Source organism: Mirounga angustirostris, unplaced genomic scaffold (genome assembly GCF_029215605.1).
Source record: "Mirounga angustirostris isolate CCGP_5_RB_7025 unplaced genomic scaffold, mMirAng1.0.hap1 SCAF_8, whole genome shotgun sequence".
NCBI classification, from domain to species: domain Eukaryota; kingdom Metazoa; phylum Chordata; class Mammalia; order Carnivora; family Phocidae; genus Mirounga; species Mirounga angustirostris.
Window position 1 is genome coordinate 95,109,898 of NW_026991716.1, and position 26,020 is coordinate 95,135,917.

A 26,020-nucleotide genomic window follows, 5' to 3' on the forward strand; every position below is an offset into this window, starting at 1 on the left:
TTTTGTAAAGTTGAAAGAAACCTCAAATCACTATCTAATCTCTCTCTTTTTTTTGAGAGAGAGAAAGAGAGAGAGCATGTGTGTGCATGTGAGCGGGCTGGGGGCGGTGTGTGGGGGGAGGGGCAGAGGGAGACTCTTAAGCAGGCTCCACACTCAGCACAGAGCCCAACCCAGAGATCATGACCTGAGTCAAAACTAAGAGTCAGATACTTAACCGACTGAGCCACACAGGTGCCCCCACTATCTAATCTCTCGTTCTAGGCAAAGCTACCCAAAAGAACAAAGCAAATCTTTTGTTAATTAGAGCTATTAGGAAATTTTTTTTTTATGTCCAAACTATCGCCACAATAGAACTTAGTTCCTCATTCTTATTCCACAAAGAGTACGGGTCATTAGTTATCTACCTAAATAACCCCCAAATTATCAAGTTACCAATGACCTCATCTATCAGCTATCTATTACTGTTGCACTAATGCTGTGTGAAATAATCCATCTCAAAACTTAGGTATAAGACAATAAGCATTATTGGGGCGCCTGGGTGGCTTAGTCGGTTGAGTGACTGCCTTCGGCTTGGGTCGTGATCCCGGAGTCCCTGGATCGAGTCCCGCATCGGGCTCCCTGCTCGGTGGGGAGTCTGCTTCTCCCTCTGACCCTCTTCCCTCTCGTGCTATCTCTCATTCTCTCTCACTCAAATAAATAAATAAAATTAAAAAAAAAAAAGACAATAAGCATTATTTTTTTGCTCATAAGTTTATAGGTTAGTTGAACAATTCTTCTGAGCTGGGCTAATCTTAGCTAATCTTGCTCATCTGTTTATAGCCGGCCAGTGGGTGAGCTCGTGCTTGGCTGGTCTAAGATGGTCTCACTTGGCACAGCTCTCTGTATGAGGTTTCTGATCTTCTAGCAGGCTTAACCTGAGACAATGCTATTGGCTAGAACAAGTCTCAGCAACACTCAGATCCAAGGTGGGTGAGAAAAGAACCCATGTCTTGATGGGAGGAGCTAGAAATTGCACTGTAAAAGGATGAAGACTGCTGTCACTTTTACAGTCCAACTACAAAAACTTCACATTAAACAATCTAATACTAATGCTGCTTTTCCCTCCATCCCTTAATCTGGACTGTGTAAACATTAACAACTCACTTTATCATTGCAAAATATAATTTCAAGAATGCTGTTAAACTGAAGTCAAGTTGTGTTGAAATTAGACAGCACATTGAGATTTTAATTTAAGAGCATAAGGAGTTGAAAAATACTGATTTTTGTGACCTTAGGAAAAAATGATATAAAAGCTACCTTACATACCAGACAACATGAATCTGTATAATTAAGAGGAAATTATACAGCTTAAGTGGTTTTAACATTTTTTGCTTACTATCTATTAAAAGCCTACTTTATATATATTTGATAAATTATCAGAAATAGTTTGATTCAAAGAGCAACACCCATGAACCTTTAAAATGAACCATTTATTAAATCAGACTGTTAATTCTTAACAGTTAATGTAAGTTACATGTATGTTTATGTCAGAGTATTTCACATGGAAATTTTTTAAACTCTTATAGGCAAGCAAAATCGTACCACACAATATATAAGTGGGAAGGGGGTACTGCTAAACATTCAAATAAGGCAAGTATTTAAAAACGGTAAAACAATAATTAAAAAAAATTCAAGCATTCCTTTAAGAGAATTCAGTACTACTAGCTAAGGGTACTTTCTGAGTGTATTCATATAATCAAGGCAGTGTTTTAAAACATCAGGAAATGGAATAAGGCTCATTAATAGATACAGCTGCCCTCAAGATTTCAATCTCAGTTGCTTTCTTTAAATTAAAATTCACAAAGTGCACAATTAAGATATATCAAAAAACTGAATCTGCTACTCTAACAACAGCTGTCCATGCTTAATACTTAGTGGTTTTTTGACCAAATTATCTTTTCAGTGAAAAATAAAAAAGATAAGCCACTGTAAAACATTTAGTTTGAAATGTATGCTATTATTTTTCTTAGAAATCAAAAATTATGGAGGATAAGGTTATTTATCATAAGGAAAAGAAAGCAAAACACTGGAATGACCAAACATTTTCAAAGAACAAGCACCACAAAGGACATTTGCATTCAGTTTTGTAATATTTATCAATGTATTTTTCTTACTCCAACCAATCTACTTCATCAAATTCTGAATCATCTTCTGAATCACTATATTCCACAGCAATACGGCGAGACAGGATGGTGGCAACATCATTTTCAATGCGTTCATGTTTAGCTTCCTGTTCACGCTGCTCTTCTACTTTGCGTAGCTGAATACCTGATACAGAAAAACCAAAGCATTCATTGTAAGGCAAAATACTAAATACTACATATTATTAATCTTTCTGGAATAAAATCAAATACATGTGAGAAATACTAATAGGAAAATGAAAAGCAAGATCTATTAAAAAGAATTTGAAGGGATCATATTTAGAATCATACTAATTTGGTCAATTAATTCTTTCATTATCTGTAAAACTAGCTGGTCAAACTTACCAGCTATCCCAGTGAATATCTAAAGTTTATTTAGCCATGATGGTCTACTGTGCCTCCCTACTCAGCAGCCCCCCTAAAAAGTTAACCAGTGGTCAAATGAACGTTGTTGAGTATATTTCCTGTGGCTTTATTCTCCCAAGGAATCGAGGGAAAGGCACTATTATTCATTCTACACTGTTGGTGCCTGGCTTAGAGTAGGTGCCTAGGAAATGCTGGCTGAATAAATGAATGAATATGAGAGGTCTTTCCCTTGTTACTGAGAGAGGAACGTTAATCCTATAAAGGCATCTGGTAGAGCAAGTGTCACTGATACACCAAATGGACAGCCTTAACACTGAAGAAAATACCATTTTTAAAGGAGTTAACATACATATTAAACATAATATAAAGGGTTTTAACTAAATTTTCTATAAGTCTGATACTTTTAATTTCTCATTTATTTAATAAACATTTTAAGAATCCCTACCAAAGTATGAAAATAAAATAATTAAATGTGATATATTTTCTGGAAAGTGATATAAAATACATGTTGAACATAGCTTTTCTTTCTAAAAACCATTTGTGAGAGGCACCTGGGTGGCTCAGATGGTTGAGTGTCTGCCTTCAGCTCAGGTCATGATCCCAGGGTCCTGGGATCAAGCCCCACATTGGGCTCCTGGCTTGGCGGGAAGCCTGCTTCTCCCTCTCCCTCTGCTTCTCCCCCTGCTCATGCTCTCTCTCTCTCTGTAGCTCTGTGTCTCAAATGAATAAAAAAAATCTTTTAAAAATAAAGAAAATAAAAAATAAAAACCAATTGTGGAAAAATACAATCTAAAATTTTGTAAGTGAAGAAAATGTTACTGTGTCAAATATTTAGAAAGTTTCTAATGCTACCATAGCAATGCTCTGAACGGCCATGAGGCAATTACCTTTTCGTATTGCTTCCAGAAGTACACTCCTGGCGTCACTGATTACAGGTAGAGTTGATGGATGACGCTTTGGCTCAGAAGCAGGTATAGCTTGCGATGGAGGAGATGGAGGCATTAATGGAACATGGGGACCTGGGGCAGTAGATGGAGCTGGATGGAGCCCAGAGGGAGGATGGGTAAGAGCTGCAGCTGTGACAGGGGATGGTGGCCGAATGCCAGGTGGAGGCAGAGGAGGCGGTGGTGGGGGTGGGGGCAGCCCCTGGACTTCACCCTGTGGGAGCGGATGAACTGGTACAGTCTCACACACTGGGGCAGCCCTAGCGACTGGAGGAGAGGGCTGTACCAGAGGGGGTGCGATTGGAGGAGGAGCTGGGTGCAGAACTCCAGGGGCAATCTGAAGAGGAGCTGGAGGTGGAGGTACTGCTGGAGCCTGCAAAGCAGTGGCTGGAGGTGGAGGCGGGGGAGGTACTGGTGGGGGAGGAGTCGAAGTCATTGAGGCTCGCAAGGAAGAAGCTGACAAGGCAGATGGAAGAGGTGGTGGAGGAGGTGGGGGGGTGGGGCTCACAAACACAGGTGTTCTGCCTGTAGCTGGTGACTGAGGGCGATTTTCCATTAAACCTGTAGCAGAACTGAAATGATAAAGAAATCCCAGCAAGTTATTAAAAGAGAAAGAACCAACCACAGGAAAGATACAACTGTCAGTCATTATAGCAGGGTAGATGCATTAACATGTTCCTAAAGAAATTAAAAATTCTTCAGTATTTAGGGTGAAGGGAAGATACCAACAAGAAAATGAAGAGGTGGTGCTTTCGTTTGTAATATTCTAAATGGTCTCATCCTTCCATGCACCTGTCATATACACTCAAGCATTTTATGCTTACTTTGATAAATAAAATGTTCAATTTTATGCTGTGGTAGGAGTCTTTATAATAACATTTATCATATTACAATATTTGTAGCAATACCTGTGGCCATTACAACGCTGCATTGATACTGAAGCTATTAAGACTCATCATATGTCATTTCAGTTAAATCAATAACAACTAATTACAAGCCATAAAAGGAAATTTTTTTTTTTTTCACAAAAGGAAATTTATGGCTCTCTTCCTTCCTGAGGATGGAACATCAAATGACTCAGTGATAGAAGGCTGATTTTTTTAACTGAAAATTATAAAGCTGGTCTTTATTTACCTATTAAAAATCTTATAATCTTGATAACAATGGACAAAATTCAACTTCAAAATTGCTTTACTGAAAGATTATTGCCTTTTTTCTCTCAAATTCTCAGAGTATTCCCCATAATACCAAATTAACACTTAGAATCACACCTATGGTTCCCACTTCTTAGTCCCTTACCACAGTCCAGAAATTCCTAATTTTTATTAATATACTACACATCATGTGCTTGATAAGAAAGCTATAATAAAATGAAACACACTTTAATCTTTAAAGTAAATTCCCATTCACTAAATTTTCCCCGAGAACAGGTCAGCTTTTATCAGAGGTGGTGAATGACGTCCACAGGCCAAACCTGAACTGCTCTCTGTTTTTGTAAATAAGGTTTCGTTGAAACACAAACAGGCATTTATTTACGTGTAGTCTATGGCTGTTTTCACGCAACAATGGCAGAGCTGAGTAGCTGTGACAGAGAACGTATGCCCACAAAGCCTAAAATATTTACTAACTGGTCCTTCCAAGAGAAAGGTTACCAACTCCTAGGAACAAATATTATGTGCCTGTCCCAACATACCTGATACAGGTCGGTATGGGTTTGGCATCCCCTGCTCCATGCATTGGTGGAGGTGGAGGAGGTTCGTGTGGTCTGACTAAGACCCTTTCCTCAGCTCTAGTCAGAAGCTCACTCATCTGACTAAATGGCAAGGCAGAAAGTGAGTAAGATCCATCCATATGGTCCACATATGTCTGAGGTCTAAAAAAAAATATAGTATCAGTGTATTTTTCTTGAATTACTGGTGGAGTAAAGTGTTCTACAGGAGATATTTAACATGTATCCTTTGAATGCCAATATTTTAACCACTACTAAGAAACTTCGGAAATTTATTACTGCTTTTAAAACAAAGAATGCTGCTCACAATGCAACCTACTAATAATACTAATTCAATTCACAAGGATAAAGTATTACATATAGAATCTTATAAACAAGAAAAGAGAGTAATTAACTTTTGGCAAACTGTGTTCAAAGCTGTCTCTATTTCATTTTTTCCCTTTAAAACATGATGCCAATGACAAAAAGCTAGAATATGAAAACTGGAATTTTCTACCATTAGGATAGCTCGTTGCTCTCTTAAACCTGACTGACTTCCAAATGTCTTTATCGGTGAGAAAGGCCTCCACGATACTAGCACCACGGGGATAGCTAATTATATTGTTTCGTCTTTTTGGTGTTTTTTTAAGGTGGTAGGTACTCAGAAAATAACTGAGTAACAAAGCAACATGTGACTTAAGGTTTATAAATATTTACTGATTGTAGTGCATGCTGGGGACGAATGTACACAAAGTAAGTTAGAAAATACAGCTGACTTTGAATACAGGTTTGAACTGAGCACCTCCACTTATATGAGGTTTTTTGTTTTACAGTACTGCACTATAAATGTATTTTCTTTATGATTTTCTTAACATTTTTTCTGTGGCTTACTTTATTATAAAAGTACAATATATAATACACGTAACATACAAAATATGTGTTAAATGACTATTTATGCTCTCAGTAAGGCTTCCAGTCAACAGTTGTCTATTAGTAGTTAAGTTTTTGGGAAGTCAAAAGTTACATGTGGACTTTTGACCGCACAAGGGATTGGTCCCCCTAACTCTCTCGTTGTTCAAGGATTAACTGTATTGTACTTGTGTTACCAGGTAAGGTAATGTCATAATTACTTAACAGTAGTAGAAAAAAATGTTTATCTATAGATTACTTTTTATTTATATTATTTTTTTAAAGATTTTATTTATTTGACAGAGAGAGAGACAGTGGGAGAGGGAGAAGCAGGCTCTCCACCGAGCAGGGAGCCTGATGCGGGGCTCGATCCCAGGACCCTGGGATCATGACCTGAGCCGAAGGCAGATGCTTAACGACTGAGCCACCCAGGCACCCCTATAGATAACTTTTTAAAATAAATCTCAATCTTTTTGGTCTTTTTCTTCCAGTAATGCATATAAATAGTATCTTACACATATATTACTCCTAAACTTGGCCAAGATATTAGCCTAATAATTTACATGTATTATTCCAAAGAAAACTTTAAGCTCTTTTCCATTCAAAAATCAGTAGCTATAATATATATAATAATAACTATACTCATTCAACTATACACAAATGCCTTTACAGAGAGATGCTAGTATAATGTTTAGTTAGGATAGCATGTTACTTAGATGGGGCCATGGCTACTGAGAAAGGAAAAAAGACCTATTCTATAGTTCTGCAAAAGGGGATGAGTAATTTTGTTTAAAAGTCCTGATGTAACTGAGGTGGGAGATGTGGCATAGAAAGGGAGCCAGGAGAAAGAAAAAGGAACAAAATACTACCCTTTCTCAGCTCCTATTTTATATGTAGTGAATCAGTAATATTTCAAAAACATTCCAGACCCCATTCCTCTATTATGAAATTCTGGCAGACTCTGCCTGAGAGAGCATGGAGACTTCATATGAAAGCTAAAACAACCCTGAAGATCATCTATTCCAACCACCTTTTTCTATAGATGACAAAACTAAAATCCAGGTATGAAAATAACCGGCCCAAGATCAGACTTTAGTAGGCTCACAGTGGTCAGGGTTTCAAAATAATTTTTATAGATAAAGCAGGGTCTGCTGGTTCAACAATTCAGGACCTAAGAATCAGAGGCATAGATATTAGAAACAGAGCCAGTATTTTATCATTAATTTTGTTAACAAACAAACAAAAGAAAAGAAACCTTGTTTCAAAATGAGAGGCTGGGCCATTAGCAACTTCAATATGCTTATGTAGGAGATCAGCATCATCTTCCGCCAGCTCCGGGCCTTGGGCCAGCTTCTGCCACTCTCTCCGCCTGTCATGAGGCGCTCTCGGCACTTTTTCTGGTTCATGAGGACGATCTAGATTTTTCTGCTATAACAGATGTATTAAAACAAAGCCAAATGCTGAAGGGCTAAGTTTTTAAAAAGATGTTATAACAATCAAAATAAAATTCTAACATTAACTGAAAAAGACAATGCCATCATAATACAGTTAAAGTAACACAGAGACAGTTCATTGGTACATTCAGAATTAAATCTTAGCTAGCTTGCTTCCAATCCCAGCTTCTTGTCATGTTTCTTTAACCTCTAATTTGAATTGATGCACCAGATAAAAATAGTATGCCTAAATAATAAAATTTGAGGTCAGAAAGTCCTTTCGGATGAAAAAAAGATTCACCAATTCTGCTCCCACATCTATTAGTTTTTGCTATAATGAGTGAAATTTCTACCATTAATGGCACTAACTCTAACCAAAACCTGAAAATTTATTAAGGCTATATAATCTGGAAAGTGACCAATTAGCTAGCCAATACAATTATCCAATTAACCCATAACAACTGTGTCCCTCATCAGAAACAGGGTATTCAAAAAATAAAACACAAAATAATTAAAATTGTGGGAGAAAGCATAGAGAGGTCTAGAGTTGGTGTAACAAAGTCAAATGCCCAAAGGGGCCAAGCAGATCACATACATGAATGTGAAATGTTCATGTGAACATTGTGAAATGAATGAAGAAAGTCAGGTGTAAGATGGGGATTGTACTGAAAAAAAAAAACAAACAAAAAACAGGCATGCCCATTCAAGGCTTTCCAGTTCAAGAATTTTAAAACCACTGTGTTTGTCAAACAAAACACTGACTGCAGGCATAATTTGAGCTTCCAGTCACCAGTTTGTAAACTCTGGCTAGAACGCTGGGATACTATCTAGTACAGAAAATAAAATGAAGGCATTATGAGGGAAAGGGAGGAGAGGAGAGGAGAGACAGTTACAGGAGAAACAGAGGGATTTTGCCTCCTTCATAATTCTGCCTAAATCCCAATTTTGCTTCCTCTTTCTTTATTTCCAGTTATCATCAACATGGAATAAAGGAGATCCAAGTGAATTTTATTACAAAGTAGGAAATGGCAACACAGCAGACAGACAACAGGAATTTAGTGAGAATATAATCATCTTTCCAAAACATTTAGGATATGATCTGTGGTAAGAAAATATAAGTTAATCTACTTTGCCAATATCTGCACAGTATTTCTTCATCCCTTCTTACCAGAATGCCCTTCTCCTCTTCCCTGGTCTGCTTAATTCCTATTTGTTCTGCAATATTTATTATAAGCTTTGTTGAAAGTGTTTACCAACCCTGTCTTCTGGCTAAAGCAGGTGCAGTTTTGTGCTACCTAAACTCTCCATACATATCTCTGTTATGGCGCTTATCATACCATATTATAATAATCTGATTGCTCACCTGTTCCCCCATTAGACTGTGATCTTCCTGTGTGGTTATAAAGACTTCAGTATAAAACTGTCAAGATACAAGCTTAATAAAGTTCCCTGTATGCAACAAAACACAAATACACCAAAACTAACTTCAATTTTTTGAATCTCTTGTAATACCTTCTGTTTCCTCTTTTCCTTCCTCTTATCCTCTGTATCTTGCAACATTTTTTCTTTCCATAGATCAAAGAAATACGAAGGATTGGTATAAAACTTCAAACCTTCTTTACCATCATCTCTGAAATGTAAAATATCAAAACATATATCAGTAAGACTTAGGCAATCAGAGTAATTTTACTAAAATGTTTTTTTCTCTTACATTAATGAAATACAGCATGTGTAAAAATACTGACAAAATAAATTAGAATGCTGCATCAATAAAATATTTCTCACGAATCAAAAAACTAAGGACAATGGAAAAAAAGGTGTTTTTCAGAGTTGGTGTTACTAATCTGAAGAACAGCTGGACAATTTTCATCCCTAACTTGTGCTGAATACCAACTTTTCTGAAAGTCCTTTGGGAAATTCCAATAGTTACAAAAGGTTCTGCCAAAGATAAAAGCCTGAAAAGACAATAATATCATTTAGAATAGAGAAATTACACAGGGTTTCTGCCAATACTCTAATTTACTTATTATCTCACCAAACCCCAAAAATATCCTTTAAAACTCATCCTAGTAATAACAGTTATTTTCATCCAATTGACTTGCATACTGACAAAACAGTTTCAGATAAATATCTGAATACCATTTTGTTCAGGATATGTGTTGTGTATCTTAAATTACCCATTTAACAAATCATGTGAAAGTACCCCCAAAGAAAGCCTAAGGAATTCCAGATTTTATTTTAAATGGTAAAAAACATTTTAAAAACAGATGCTATATATGCATTTTGTAAAAACTTGAATCCATATAGATCAAGAGTAGGCATGAGCAAGCAAAAATGATATTTATTTTGTTAGCATGGTGGAATTTTGAGCTCTTCATTTTTTATTTTTCATCTGACCAACTATTACATTAAAAAGACAGTAACTCTCTGCCACTGGCTTTGACTAATAATACTTCTTAAAACAACTCCCTTGAATAAGTCTTGTCTTCTGTATGCCAGAATCTTAGGAACACACCTAGTGAATAAAGCAAAAGTTTTCTAAATGTGGTGGATGAGGAGGGTTCTCTGTGTTGGTGAAAAGCCCAGTGATGTAAAAAATGTTTGGGGATTTAGCATTTAAAGGTAGACTGCTACTGATTTGGACTGAAATTCTGCAATAAATAGCCAGCCTGCCTATCTAGTAGCCCACTGACCTATAAGGAGTGAGTATATTGAGAGGTGGAGGTTGTTCACAAACATCATATGTCTCCTGTAATGGAATAGGCAAAGTCTTGCGGTCGAAAAGCTGCTGATCTTGAATTGTAGAACTTCGGAAAGCTTTCCTCATTGTTATATCTTGCAAAGACACTAAAACAAAAATCAAAAATGTATTTTATTTATTTTACTAAGTGGATTGAACATAAATACAAATTCACACACTGTATTTGTTTAAGAGTCAGCACAGCTCAGGAAGTTGTGACTGTAGAGGCTTGTTAATCAGGAACCACATTTTAAATGTTCTATCATTATATCCCCAAATCATTCCAACCAGGTAAGTCTGAAGGCACCTTTGATTTCTAAGGCTCAGAAGGCTCTAATGATACCTGAAGCATTATCTACATTTCCCATCAAACATCTTTTTCCTACTTGCCATCCCCAGCCCCCACTAGCCCACATTTTTCTTCTTCCTTTTTTTAAATAATCTTTTTTTCCCATTTCCCTTTGTTACTTTTATTTAGCTTATATCAACAACACTGAAGGAATTACTTAGTCTTCAGTGGCATTCTGGTCTAAACATATTGTTGACCTCTATGCTATCTAGACTATAAATATTATATATATGCTTTAAACTTAAAACAAACTTTGCCATAAAGAAAATATTTTCAAGTACCAGGGAATCTATATCATCATCTATTTCACTTATGTTTTATCTTATACTACAAGGATCTCTACTTAGCTATAAGCTCCTGAAGACTGACACTGTCTTGCACATTAGTATCTCCAGTAACCAGCAGAGCTCCATCACATACATGATAATCTAAAATAACTTCATTTACTCATTTTCTTTTGGACTATACAGCATGTTAAAATAAGAAATGTAACCAATTAGTACGTTCTTAACTCTTAGATTGACTTTTTGATATTAAAAAAGTAGGTGATTTCTAACATATTTAATATGGCTTTAAGTATGTAGATAAATGCTTTATACCAGAGCAAGGCCAGTACTACACAATTCTAAAATTATTCTTCTCCCTAAAATAGTATCTCTATCATCCTCACAAGTAAAATTCACTCAGCAAGAACGTTTGGATCTAGGAATAGTTGGAGCAATGTGGCTCTGCAATGGCCACACCAGGACTGTCTTCCTAGTATTCCACTGCTGCATGATTTCTAACACACTCGAAAACACCAAAGGAAAATTCAGAGAAGGAAAAAAGATTTTTCTCATTATCGCTAAAGAATGATATAAGAGATATTTAATGAGTATGGACTATATGTGCTAAATATTCTCACTAATTTTTATTTTACTTAATCTTTGCAACAATTCAATCAGAAGAGAAATTATTATTCCACTTCAAACATAAGAAAACCAAGACTAGGAAACATTACATAACTGGCCCAAGGCAAAATGGTTAATAAGCACTGAAGCCAGAACAGAAAACCCAGATCTGTCTGCTTCTGAGACTGATCCTTTAGCCCTAACACCACACACCGTTCTCTGGCTCCTGTCAGATGTGGCCTCTGTTTTCTGTAATCAAAATGGATCGATTTTTGCCACTCCCCAACCCCACTTATTTACCAGAAGTATATAACCAGGATGGAACCTAGTGTTTAATCTCTCAAAACTTTCTTAGTCAAGGATGTAAAGAATGTATAAAGTAATAAGCACTTTTTTAAAAAAAGATTTATTTGAGAGAGAGAGAGTGGGGAAGGGGCAGAGGAAGAGGGAGAGAGAAACTCGAAGACTCCGCACTGAGGGTGGAGCCCAACATGGGGCTTGATCTCATGACCCTGAGACTATGACCTGAGCCGAAACCAAGAGTCCTACGCTTGACCAACTGAGCCATGCAGGTGCCCCATTAATTAGCAATTTTCCATCTTTAGCCGGTCTCATTTACAATTTGTCTTAACAGGCTACCGTGACAAAAGCCCGTCCAGTTGCCAACAACATCTGATATTTAAATAGTATTAGGTAACACAGAAAGTCAACAAAATATTTGTAAACATAATTAAATATAATTATATAGGTCTTTGTTTAAAAACTCATTTTTTACACATTTTCTAAATTATAGTCATAGTTCTCACCATTACTTAAATTATTTAATAGTAATTTAGAAAACAAAAATACTGATATTACACTCCATAATTTAGTATTGTCTTCATGTTATTTCATGTGAACTGAATTTAAAAATCTAGGTCAAATAATTTTGAAAATTTCTTCTTTCCAACAACCCCAAAATGATATACTAAGTAATTCATCTTTTAGATTCTGAATCCTTCTCCAATGCTCCCCATAATTTTAAAGGAAACTATGAAAAATTGTGACAGTTACTGGCACATTAAAATTTTTTTAAACACTTAAACATATCGTTTAAGTTACTTAACTTTTATGTGTATTTTTGTTTTTAATTTTAATTGGAGTACTAAGATATTTGTTAAAATTTAACAGTATTTTGAAACTGTTAATTTTTATTTCTGTTACATATAGAAATTACCTCTATTTCTATATTATTAGATGGCATATATTTATAACTTAAATGTTTAACTTTAAAAAATTTGGAGGTAAATTATATATTTGAAAATATGGTCATAAAGTATTTTTGCACTAGTAGCAATTATTTCGAGAATTTCATGAAGTATAATTAATATACATGTACATGCTTCAAAAGATATCACTAAGAAAAATCACCCACAGAATGGGATGTAAATCATATATCTGATAAGAGACTTGGATCAAGAATATATACAGAAATCTTATAACTCAAGAAAAAGAAAAACATTCCAGCTTAAAAATGGGAAAAGGACCTCCAAAGAAGGTACACATCTGATAAGTCACTTAAACCTGATTTTAAATCCTAGCTTTACCACTTGGTGCTGGATCACTTGTCTCTAAATGGTTACAAGCCATGAGAAAAAGCTCAACATCATTAGTCTTCAGGGAAATGCAAATACATTCTACAACATGAACCAATAATGAAAACATTAGGCTAAATGAAAGAAGTCAATCACTAAAGGCCACATATTGTATGATTCCATTCATAAGAAATGTCCAGAATAGGTAAAACCATAGGGACTGAAAGTAGATTAGTGATTGCTAGAGGCTGAGAGAAAGGAAAAATAGGGAGCGACTGCTAATGGGTATATGGTTTCTTTTCTGAGTGATGAAAATGTGATTATGCTGATAGTTGCGTAACTCTGTGAATATACTAAGAACCACTGAACTGTACACTTTAACTTTAGACAGGTTAATTGTAGGGTGTATGAAATATATCTCAATAATGCTGCTTAAGAAGAAAAACTACTGTTTTGATTTTTCACATCCAGATCTGGGTTTATCACTTTGGAATCAGTAGAAACTTAACATGTTGTCTACTTTTTAAGCTTTAAATTAGGTTATATCAAAAGAAGTTGGTTCAGTCATGAAGATATTTATCATTACATTCTATTTTTTGCTTTTCCCAGTGATATCTTCTATTATTTTCATTCAAGTTTAGGTCTATTATAAAACTTGCACTTATACTAAAAAAGTTATTCAACAAAAAAATATTTTGAAGAAAGGGTTATAAGAGACATACATTAAGTAATTCTCTAGGGAAAATAAGTGGAAATTGTGTTCTGAATAGTTCCATTTCTTTTTGTGTAAGAAAAAAAAAACACCCAAAAAACCAAAAAGAGGAATTTGAGACACAACAGCATTCAATGTATTCTATCAAAGTATAAAATGTTGTTTTAGCACTAAAGTTTCTACCATTATTTCAGATTGCAATATATTGTTTTCTACATGATATCCCTGGTTTAATACTCAGTATAGAACACTTTTGTCCTATATACAGGCAATTTGGGTATTTTGGGAAATGGTCATTTAAAGTGGGAGTAACATTCAAATAATTCGTTCAGAATTTAGCAATTTAACAATATGCACACACAAAAGAATATTAAAAGGAATTATATTCTTACAGAATAAAACCTAAAGATTTCAAGTAATTTTCAAACAATTTTTATTTCTAGGACAAAAGTATACAAATAAATTATAAAGGAGAAAATAAAAAAGAATGGAGAAAAAGTCTGGCTAAAGTTTTTTTTTTTTTTATGTCAGGGGTGCCTGAATGTCTCAGTCAGTTAAGTGTCCAAATCTTGATTTCAGCTCAGGTCATGATCTCAGGGTCATGAGACAGAGTTCCATATCCTGTGGAGTGTGCTTGAGATTCTCTCTCCCTCTTCCCCCCCATGCTCGCTTTCTCTCTCTCTAAAATAAGTAAATAAAATCTTCAAAAAAATTTTATGTCAAAAAATTAAAAGCTACTTAATATACAAAAAGAAGAAGCAAAAAAGAAAAAGACAATAGAAAAGCCAGAAGCCATACTAATGATATTTTTAGATAATTCACTGATTTATTACAACATGTACATCAAAGGCCATGGGTAAAAAAGACTTGTAATAAACTGTGTTTAGTATACTTTTCTTAAATATATTGCTCATCTCCCCAAACCTAAGATATATGTGAAAGAAAATATAATATGAATAAACTTACATTCTTCTTCTTTAGGGTCAAGCTGTGTGACACTAACAGATAAACGGTCCACACGTTCTTGCAATGAGTTAACTCTGAAGGAAAAACTATGTGCTTCATTGAACAATTCTCCAAATATATCTTCAGCATATTTGCCTACGCAAAAATGAAACATATACCATAAAATTTAATGTGATGAGAGATAAATATCACACAATTTAACATTTTAAAAGTGCTGTCCTAATGAGTTTGGCATTTATTTGGAACTAGTTTATACTTTAAATCCTACAGTAACCAAAGTGAGACAGAGTGGGAAAACAACATAAACCCTGGGAAATCTGGTTTTAAATAGTAGCTCTACCACTTCCTGCTAGGTGTCTTGTGCCTAAAATGCAAATACTCTACCTGCTTTTATCCATACCTGCCCAGTTGTTAAAGTTAGAGAACATTATGATGTAAAATAAAAGTACATACAAATAATACCTCTTTTAAATCAGCATTCATAAATACACTCTACACTAGAACTGATTTTCAGGCCAAATGGCAAGATCTAAGAGTCTTCATAAGACCAACAGAAGACCAAAACATAGATTCTGAAAATTTATGATATTTTATATTTTCTTGTTCTATTTTCCTAAAAAAACCATCATAAATCTAAAGTCACTGTATTTTCTCTAGTCATATAAATTTCTATTACTGAAAAGAATAAGCAAAAATAATCCTATTCTAAAGGAGAAAAAAGGAGGAAAAAAAATAGAAATTTCTATCTAGTAAGTAAGCCAGGGAGACGTTTAGGTAACCTACAATGAAAACATTATTCAAGTGTATTTAGAACATATAAAGTAATGCATACTTACAATATAAAGGTGAGTCAATTATTATGTGCACCTTTGAATAAAAAAAAAATTGATGGTCTTCCTAAATTAAGACATTTTAGACCCAAACATACTGTGTAGGTTAAATCTAGCTTAACAGATCTATTGAGACAGTTCCTGAGACAGAGATAATATTTATTAAATGAATTCATTAATCTCACTAGTTTATATTTGAATAATATTGCATTTTTTCAAGGTACTTCAATAACTTATCAGTTAAATCAACAAGTATTTAATGAGGGCTCACCCTGTGCCAGGCAGGTAGATGACCTTCTGAAGGCACCAAAAAGTAAAACATAAAATTCCTGTCCTAGAAGATTCTATAATCTTTAAGAAAAAAAATCAGAACTTTAAAGTCTCTATAATAAATTAAGAACTTTAATGTCTACAAAAATATAATAAAAAAGAATCATTTTGTATATATTCATTTACTCACATATATCTTTAAACCAAATTGACTGAAAAGGTCTCATGTGCTAGACATTGTACCAGACCCTGGGTATATAAAAATGATGGAAGAAGGTCTCTGCCATTGATGAGTTTTGAACAGAGGGAGAAACAGACATCTAAACAAATACGAAAAGCAATTTAATAAATAAGTCCAAATCTTTATTCCATTCACTTTGAGGCCTTGGTATCAATTTCCTCACCTGTAAAATAGGGATAAAAATATCTGCTTCAAAAAGAATTTATAAGAAAAGGAGACAGTGAGCAAAGAACCTGGCAGAGTTCCACATACAGGGTAGGAGGTCAGCAACAGACATCCCTTACTATAATTTAAGGTAAAAGCCACAGAACATAGAGAAAAAAAGCACCTAAATTTTGGGTGTAGGATGGTGTCCGAGACACTTTCAGAACAGTTTCTCTGGCAGATAAGGAAAGCACCCCAAGTCCCAAGTGTAAGAAAAGGCAGTATAAAGTTATTCATTTATTCAACTGATGTTAGGGATACAAATGCTAGGAATACAGAGATAGAAGAGACAATTTCTTCCTTAAAAGAGCTTAGTTTAACATAGGGATCCTTAATTTATAAGCTGTAAACCAATGGAAAATTATTCACAGGTTTTTAAATGTTTTTTTCCGGAGGGACCAGTTTCTCAAAAGGTTTTTTAAAACGAGTCTATGTTCCCCCCACTACAGGTTTAAGTACTAAAGTACTTCAGTGGATAGAATAAACATCCCATCTGTTCTCTTTTCATATCCCTTCTTAATTTCCAAATTTACCTCCTCTTTCTCTTTGAGGTAAAAGGAATAAAGTTTGTAATGCAAAATTGATTGGGCATGTATCTGAATTTGAATTAACCTTAGAAATATTATACTTCTTACCCTTCAAGAACCTACTTGTTCTCCTTACTATCTTATCATCTATGATGTTTAAATCTAAATCAAAATCCTCTCAACTAACATTCTATGTTTTCTAAAATCAGGGTCTGCCATATTATCCATATCATCTGTCCCTTTAATCCCCCTTACGTATTTATTTTTGCCTCTATTCATTTGCCTATTCTTGCAAGCTAAAAATGCCTCCCGTCCTCTTTCCTCTCCATTTTCCAAATTCTTTTGTTTCTGAAAGGCCCAATTCAATTCACATTTCATTCAGCAAGACTCCTATAATGACTTCACCTTATTTTTATCTCTTTTCTCAGTTCCTGTAATCTAAAACTCATGATTTTAATTATATACATGATCACACTGTTCAGAATAGTTTCAGTATTAATCATATTCGACTCTTCAATTCAAAAGGGGTTTACTCTTTTCAGACAAGAACCACGTAGCTTTATCACACAGCAAAGTGTTCAGTGTTATCTGTTTATTGTCTATGTTTCCAATTAGTCTTATCAGGCCAATCTATTTATCCTCCCTCCTACCTTGCTATCATCTATCTGTCAAATTTAGGCTCTACCAGCTCATCTTGGTAGCATGAACTGACTGTATTCAACAGAAGGATGGCCTTGGGAAGAGAGAATGGCAAAAGATCCCTCAGGTAATTAGAGACTCAATGGTCATTAAATAAGACAACAATAAAATGGGAAAGAATTTTGGTATAAAAGAAGAAATTTATAGAAAGTGAATTCTATGTTTTCAGTTATTATCCATTATAAAAGAGAATTGTGCCCTACTAGGAAAAATATTTTTGTAAGGAAGAAGACAGGAGGCTGTCCCCTAAGACAGGAGGATGTCCCCTGCAATTGACCTTTATTTCGGTGTTCTCTTAACACTTTTGGTGTTAACGATAGTACCAAAGTCAACATCTCAATTACCTAGAACCATTTTGCATAGCCAAGTTTACTAAGTAATTCACAGATTATTTAATGCATTAATTATTTTAACTACTTTGGATGAAAACTGATGTAAAATCTATTTTAAGCTTCTCCGTCTTAAGTAGAAATACAAAATTAAACATAATTTAATCTTTTCTTAAGGACTCAGTAATGAGTTGATTATGAAATCAAAATGTTCTATGTGAGAAAGCAGCCTTGAAATGTGTAAGAATATCTGCTTTTACATGAAATGGCCTCTATCCCGTTTTTATATTGCTTCTCCCCTTATGTCTCTTCTTCCTTTGCTGTAAACTACTTCTTTTGACTGGCTTAGGTAACACCTGCTTCTATTTTTATCTCCCCTATACCTTCCTCTTGTAGTGTTATGAAGCATAAATGTTTGGAAATCAGATCATCAAACCTGTATGAAATATCAAAGTAAAAGTAAATGACTCTGAGAGAGGAATCAACTGGCTATTTTATGTACATAGTTTTTAGTGCATGGGCTTGTTTATTCTGGCTAGCTAGGGGCATTTTAAATTTAATTCTGGATTTCTGACTATATCAGTGGGAAAACTGCCAGAGAGTTTAATTCCAGGGCAGTAAACTATTGTTACACCTTGCTACAATATTTATGGGTTTTCCTTTGTTTTTGAATCTCTACAAACTGCTTAGAAAATGTCTACAATAGTCTCGGATTCCAAATCTGAAGCACCAGTTATATTTTTACAAGGTATTTCTATTTTGAGAGTTTGTCTACAACATGACCATGTGCTTGCTGATAGATGTTACTTACAGGGATTATACCAGACTTGAACATTCCTTAAGTTTCCATCTTTAGGTTATATTAAAAAATGGGTTAGTACAGCAAATTAACACTCTTAATTGTTATATTAGCTCTAAATTCTACATTGGGAATATACCTAAAACAACATGCCTGTATTAGATCCAAAATTCACTTTAAGAAATATTTTAACTTGGGGCGCCTGGGTGGCTCAGTCGTTAAGCGTCTGTCTGCCTTCGGCTCGGGTCATGTTCCCAGGGTCCTGGGATTGAGCCCCGCATCGGGCTCCCTGCTTGGTGGGAAGCCTGCTTCTCCCTCTCCCAATCCCCTTGCTTGTGTTCCCTCTCTCACTTTGTCTCTCTGTCAGATCAATAAAATCTTAAAAAAAAAAAATATTTTAACTATATTGTCATTTCTATGCTCTTAATATGTATTTCAATATTAACTGATGTACTCATGTACATGTAGTAATACAAATTTTACTTTATTTTTATTTTTTTAGAAGATTTTATTTATTTATTTATTTGACAGAGATAGAGACAGCAAGAGAGGGAACACAAGCAGGGGGGAGTGGGAGAGGGAGAAGCAGGCCTCCTGCCGAGCAGGGAGCCCGATGCGGGGCTCCATCCTATGACCGGAGCCGAGGGCAGACGCTTAATGACTGAGCCACCCAGGTGCCCCGTAATACAAATTTTATACAAAGTCATGTTAGATTCAATTAGTGCTAGGTCACAAAAAAGGTCAGCAAATGTCTTTAAAAATATTGTTAATTATATACTAATTTGCTATCTAGGACTCTTCTTTTGACTTGTCTCAAAAGTATATTCTACATTGACTTTCCCAAGAAAAAAACAGGTAATTAATATGTTAATGATTCACTGCCAATAACCAACCTGAAAAAATAACCACCGAAAGGGCCAAAGAATATACTTAAATTCAAATAAACATCCTTTTATTTTTAAAACTATTTCATAGGCAATGTAGAAATTTAGTGCTCTCACCAAGAGCATTCAAAGGTAAATTTTATGTTGCTCTAGCTACATGTGTGTATGTCCAAATGCTCCCACTTGAAAGAGATTAACAACCTCTCTTTATCTTGTGCTAAGTACTCAATTATAAAAAGAAAGAAAAAAAGTTAAAAGGAGAAGAAAAGGGTCAATCTTGCCTGTAAGGACAATCTATGTGGCTAGGTATTGCTAAGATACATCTAGGACCACTTAGAGAATACATCTAAGGCCAAGAACATCTTGTTTTTTTCTTTAAAATTAAATATAAATGTCTTGTTAAAAAGCTAAGCCATCAATTCAAAAGACAGATTGGATTTATTTTTTAAATTTTCTTGATTTTAAATTTAAAGATTTATTTATTTATTTATTTATTTGAGAGAGAGAGAATGAGAGACAGAGAGCACGAGAGGGAGGAGGGTCAGAGGGAGAAGCAGACTCCCTGCCGAGCAGGGAGCCCGATGCGGGACTCGATCCCGGGACTCCAGGATCATGACCTGAGCCGAAGGCAGTCGCTTAACCAACTGAGCCACCCAGGCGCCCCTTGATTTTAAATTTAGAATAATTTACCTAATTCCTTAACTTAGAAGTTCTGTTCTGCAGTCTTATCATGGGAACACATTGCCTATCTCCTCCCCTACCTGTCCCTTTACTATCTGGCCAACCTGCTTGCCTTTTGTCTGTGAGAGGCCAGGTTCATTTGCTATTTTCACAGCATGTTACCTGTCACACTGCTAATGTCCTTTAGACAACTCACTTGACTAACCTAATCCTCTGAGTAGTGGCTACCTCACACCTTTTAATTTTAAATATTTAATAATAAAAAATATTTCCTTAGGCTAATAGAATATATGTAAAGAGAGAGATACCAGTGAATAATTGAAGCCTCTAAAAAAAGTAACAGTGATAATTAGCAAGCAAAAGTACAACCCTGGCACTACCTTTCACAGATCAAATCATATTTTAAAAACAGTTTCAGTAATTCTTGTCCATCACGTGATCCTGCTCCTCAAACTGTCCTTATTTCTCTTTCCCAGAGGAAACACGCAGAGAAGAAATGATACTAAAACTCATTAATTTTATTTAAAATGGCTACATTTTTCAAGATAACTTTGTATTCTTCTCATCAAACATCCCCCCAAATTAATCGTAAGAACATCTTAATACTCATACTCGAAAGCATAACATTCTGGTTTGCAAGAAATATTTTTCATTGATATAAAAATACTTACTTAGGCTACTTAGTTGTCTAATTATATTTGCCAAAGAAATATTGGTGACACATTCTAGTTCATTCTTAATGCCTCGGGGCAGCGCTGTGTGGCACAAGTGCCTAGGATCAATGTTTCTTTTCACCAACGGCATCTTGTGATCAACCCGTGTCAGTTCACCTGCAGGAAATCAAACAGTACATTGACATTACTCAGTTGTACCCAACACAGAGTAATACCTCATCTTTCACATTTAATAATAAAATATTATTGCTAGTGCGAAGACAATGAAGTGGAGCTGCTGGCTAAATGAATCGAAATTTATTAACCACCTTTCATCTTCAATTATTAGAATGTCAACATTATGTAAAAATTGAAAAAAATTTTCAATGTCATTTGCTTTATAATGAACTCATAAATCACTATCACTATTATTCTCCTAAAACCACAGTTTTTACTTACTACAACTAGACTTTTGTTTTGTCTTCAGAAATGGTGTGAAAGGTCTTCTCTAAGGAAGCGCTTAAGAGAATTAAAGAAGCTGGAAGAATAGGATCAAATTTACACTTCCATATAAAATGTATCAGGCACTCAATGGCTTAGAGATCAAATAGTCCAAGTAATCCTACATCTTCAATCTCATCAACACCGACCATATGTTTAATTGATTAAATAGTTCCACTTTCTTCCATTATAGGCAGCCCTTATTTCCCAGGTCTCACATCTGCACAAATTTCAGCTACCACAGGTTTAGTTCAAAAATACCAGTTTCCAACAACATGGTTCCAATTTAACTTACCACACTACATTAACTACAACTGCAGTAATATAAATTTCCTTGTTAGCACTTCAGTCTACAAAGCACTATGTTAATAAGAGATGTATATTATGATCAGTGACTGATCACTTCCTTCCAAAGTTGGAAGGTGACTGGTCATTCAATTCACAACTGTCTAAAGACAGCAAAGCATGTAGCTGGCTTACCTTCTTGCCCCCAAACCCACCTGAAATTTTACAAAATGGGTAACTAAAAGAGAGAACTGGCCAACAAAGATAAAAGTACAGTAAATAAATGAAAAATGATAAAGCTGGAAGTGAAACTGAGTTCAAATGTAAATGGAGTACTAGAAGAAACAGCCAATTGTGGGAATGTTGCCATTATCACTGTTTGAGAGACTCTAGATCTGCAATCAGAATTTAGTGAAAGTAAACTTATTGACATAAATAAGGAAAGTGGTTGAGACAAAAAAGAAAATGTCCCTGAGGAAGTGAGGCAAGCAAAAAACTTCACATTAAAGAAACTCTTGGAGATATTTCCTGACATTAAAAATGCAAAAATAAAATGTCGGAAGCTGATCCAAATGGACAATTTGCCAAGGCACAGAAAAGATGCTCACTCTGGCTAGATCTACTATTCTAATTTATACAAGGAGATGGAGAAGCACTGTTCAAGCTACACTTGATAAGTTTTTTACAAAGAAATAAAACACTTTAATTCTAATTGTTTTTAATGTTTTACAGTACATTGTATTAAATTAATATAGTTTTACTATTTTTTTCATTTCCCTAAATACATTTTAACCAACATAAGAGAGTTTTTAACATCTTGACAGAACTTTTTAAAGATCATAGAACAATTATAATTTTTCCCATTGATTAAGATTGTTATGTGTGGTTTTATTTTGTATGGTCATTTTTTTGGTCCCACACTACCATGCAAAGTGAGGACTGCCTGTACTCACCCAGTGATAATGGTTATGAAGAAAGTTCTTTCAAAATATTACCCTAATCGCAAAAAAAGATGGACAGCTTTTGTTGTGATTAGAATAGTGCCTTTAGGTAAAATTCAAAAGCGTTTTGTAGAGAAAAACTCTCCTCTTCATCCTTCTACTTCAGTTTCAATATTAGATTCTTTTTAGTATTTTTCTGTCTTATTCCTTGGTGATTTTAATGGTCACTTATCTAACTCAACTACCAAAATCTTGGTGGCAAAGTAAAATAAAGCCTAACAACTTTATCTCCTAAATCCTGAGAAAACGGCCTAATTTCTGTTTTGGAGGGTTTACAACACTACCTTTAATGCAGGATCCTTTGTCTTATTGGGAAAGGGTGAAAAAAATCCTAAATGCTAAAAGGTATAATTTAATTAGCAAGCAAAACTAAAATCAAATTCATTTCAGTATTTTTTTAAATACTGCAAATGATAAACAATAAAAAAAATACTGCACAGAATGAATCAATAACATATATGTTAACATCTTTTGATCCACCATTGACTAACTTGCCTATCTAAGGGTGAAAACCTTTTAATTAATAAAAAAGCTAAATAGTGCTAAGACATAAAACAACTAATTCTAAAAATTGTTAATCTATTTTCTAAGGTTGTAACTAAATATAACAAGCAAAAATTTCCCAAGTATTATATAACCCATGTGGTTATAAAAGTAATTGTTTGCTAAAACAATTCCTAGGCTGTTTCATCTATTTTCCTGGGTTCTTAGCAATTAAACTCCCAATTATTGAAACAAACATCAAGAGATTGAGAGAATGCAAACTAAAGGCTACATCCCCTAAAGATTTTAAATTATTTAAGATAAAATAATTCAGCTAAAATTTCAATAAATCTGTTTCTTAATTCAAAGAACATTTCTTATGGGTTTAATTTTAAATCCCAATATGAATGTTAAAATTAAAAACAAAATTAGCTACCATACTGCTAAAGGCATCATGTTTATTTATTTATTTACTAAAAGATTCCATTCATCTATTTATTTGAGAGAGAAAGAGAGAGAGAAGAGAGTGCAAGCAGGGGGAGGAGCAGAGGGAAAGGGAGCAGCAGACTCTGCACTGAGCGCAGAGCACGATGCCAGGCTCAGTCTCCCGACCCTGAGAGCATGACCTGAGCCAAAATCAAGAGTTGGACACTCAAACAACTAAGCCACCCAGGCGCCCCAGGAATCATGTTTATTAAACTAGTATATTAAAAATCTTCTTACAGAAGAGTAAGGAAAATGAAACTATTAAAATCTAACCATAGCAACATGGTTGATAGAATTCTATATTAAAATTATATTTTGGTGATTATTATTAATATCAATATGTTCTCTAAGTTATTTTAAGAATGCTTTTGTTGACCCAAATTGAGACCACATATCTATCTAAAAGTATGAAGCAATATGTAAAGTGTTAAAAATAATCCAAGATCAGATATCACAGTAATTTTATGGCTTTGGAAATCAGAAAAATAAGACATCCAAATTCTCATTTTCAGAATTCATAAATGGACTGTAGAATTTATTTAAAATGTTTAAAAGATTCCTTTAGTAACAACTACAAGAAAAATAAAATAGTTGCTTTTAAAAAACCACCATAAGATAACTATAGTTAATAATTGCCTTGTGTGGGTTATACAAAGAACATAAGAATTAAGAGTTTTCTATTATGTCATCGATGACAAGTGATTAATTCCTTATATTCATACATCTATGAAACAAGTAATCTATGATCATTTAAGGGTGTTTCTGTATTCATAAAATGACAGTAATATTAAATAAGGAAAATTTTATATTAAATTATAGAAAAAGGCAATTTTCAATTTTCCTAACACTATTCAGACTAAAGGATTATATTTTGACCTAAGAGAACAGGTTAGAATAAAATAACTATTCGAATAAAAACAAATTTCAGTATTTTATTTTTATTTTTAATTTTTTTTAGATTTTATTTATTTATTTGAGAGAGTGAGAATGAGAGAGAGAGAGAGCACTTGAGAGGGGGGAAGGTCAGAGGGAGAAGCAGACTCCCCGCTGAGCAGGGAGCCCAATGTGGGACTCAATCCCGGGACTCCAGGATCATGACCTGAGCTGAAGGCAGTCGCCTAACCAACTGAGCCACCCAGGCGCCCCAAATTTCAGTATTTTAAATACTTTAAGAATTTTTAAGGGAGCCAGTGATTTTTGAGAAATGTCCTATTTCCCTAAGATTAGAAGCTACTTAATTATAACAGAGCAATTAAATAATTTGAGCACAAGAACATTTAAATGGAGATATGTTTTTAATGGAAAGAGTTTTCCCAATAAACATCTATGCAAATGATGAAATGCTTTATAATTCTGACAGACACAGGGATTAAAATAATATAAAACATTTTGAAATAAGAATGCATGAAATAGGGTCGCCTGGGTGGCTCAGTCGGTTAAGCGTCTGCCTTCGGCTCAGGTCATGATCCCAGGGTCCTGGGATCGAGTCCCGCAATGGGCTCCTTGCTCAGCGGGGAGTCTGCTTCTCCCTCTGCCTGCCTCTCCCTCTGCTTGTGCTCTCTCTCTCTGTCTCAAATAAAGATAAAAAAATTTTTTTTTTAAAAAAGAATGCATGAAATAAGAGTTCACATTAACAAATATATCAAATCTAATTAAAAGGACTTATTTCAATTATGTAAAACCGTAGGTCTTTAAATAAAGTGATTTAATTTAAAATATATAAAAAAGGATATTTAAAATGTATCAAGAACATAATTTTTATAACTTCCCCCAAATCTATACTGTATATACTATATAGCCCAAACTGTTTTAATATTATAAATAAACTGAAATAGCAAGTAACTGAACTTATCAGTGAAACAACATAAACTTGTATAAAACAATAGTAGGGGTATATAAAAATAACAAATCTCCCTTTTGTTATAAGGAAAACTTCAAAATTACTCATTAATCATAAATCTCTAAAATTCTACACACAAAGATACGGTAAATCCAAATTAGGCACTCATAGGATTAAAGAACTATTAATCATGCTGAACACCTCTATTTATTTGACTGCTTTGAGATGTTCTGGCCCTATTAAAGAATTTGCCCTAAAAAAGTGCTATCCTTACCAGAAATAAATAGGTAGATAATTATATCTTTCATCTTCAGTCACAATAACAAAGTATTAAATTTTGATAGATGAAGGTTGAAAAGAAATGAAGAAATAAGCTACACACTCTGCAATTCATTATGGACATTACTGTTAGACTCAAGAAGAAAACTGGAGGGTAATGAAATAATAAATAGTATTAAACACCTATCGAGTAGAATTAAGATTAAGGACAGTCAAATTAGAAGTAAGATTCACTAGATAGTAGTAATTATGTGACT

At 34.4% G+C, this 26,020-nt stretch overlaps 1 protein-coding gene across 2 annotated transcripts in view; it reads right to left on the reverse strand.

The window, feature by feature from the left end:
- Positions 1-1,454: 1,454 nt before the first annotated feature.
- Positions 1,455-26,020, reverse strand: part of WASF1 (WASP family member 1) — a 67,566-nt gene continuing 43,000 nt past the window's right edge. Inside the window, exons 2-9 of one of the 2 annotated variants that reach the window (XM_064597991.1) lie at positions 20,907-21,065; positions 14,772-14,906; positions 10,234-10,387; positions 9,053-9,170; positions 7,363-7,532; positions 5,184-5,363; positions 3,434-4,062; positions 1,455-2,307 (exon numbers count right to left, since the gene is read on the reverse strand). In XM_064597991.1, the coding sequence (XP_064454061.1) occupies positions 2,150-2,307; positions 3,434-4,062; positions 5,184-5,363; positions 7,363-7,532; positions 9,053-9,170; positions 10,234-10,387; positions 14,772-14,906; positions 20,907-21,039 (1,677 nt within the window). In that variant the 5' untranslated portion in view covers positions 21,040-21,065 and the 3' untranslated portion in view covers positions 1,455-2,149. Of the gene's footprint in view, positions 2,308-3,433; positions 4,063-5,183; positions 5,364-7,362; positions 7,536-9,052; positions 9,171-10,233; positions 10,388-14,771; positions 14,907-20,906; positions 21,066-26,020 lie in introns of both variants that reach the window. The other variant, XM_045865304.3, reaches the window with a different exon arrangement.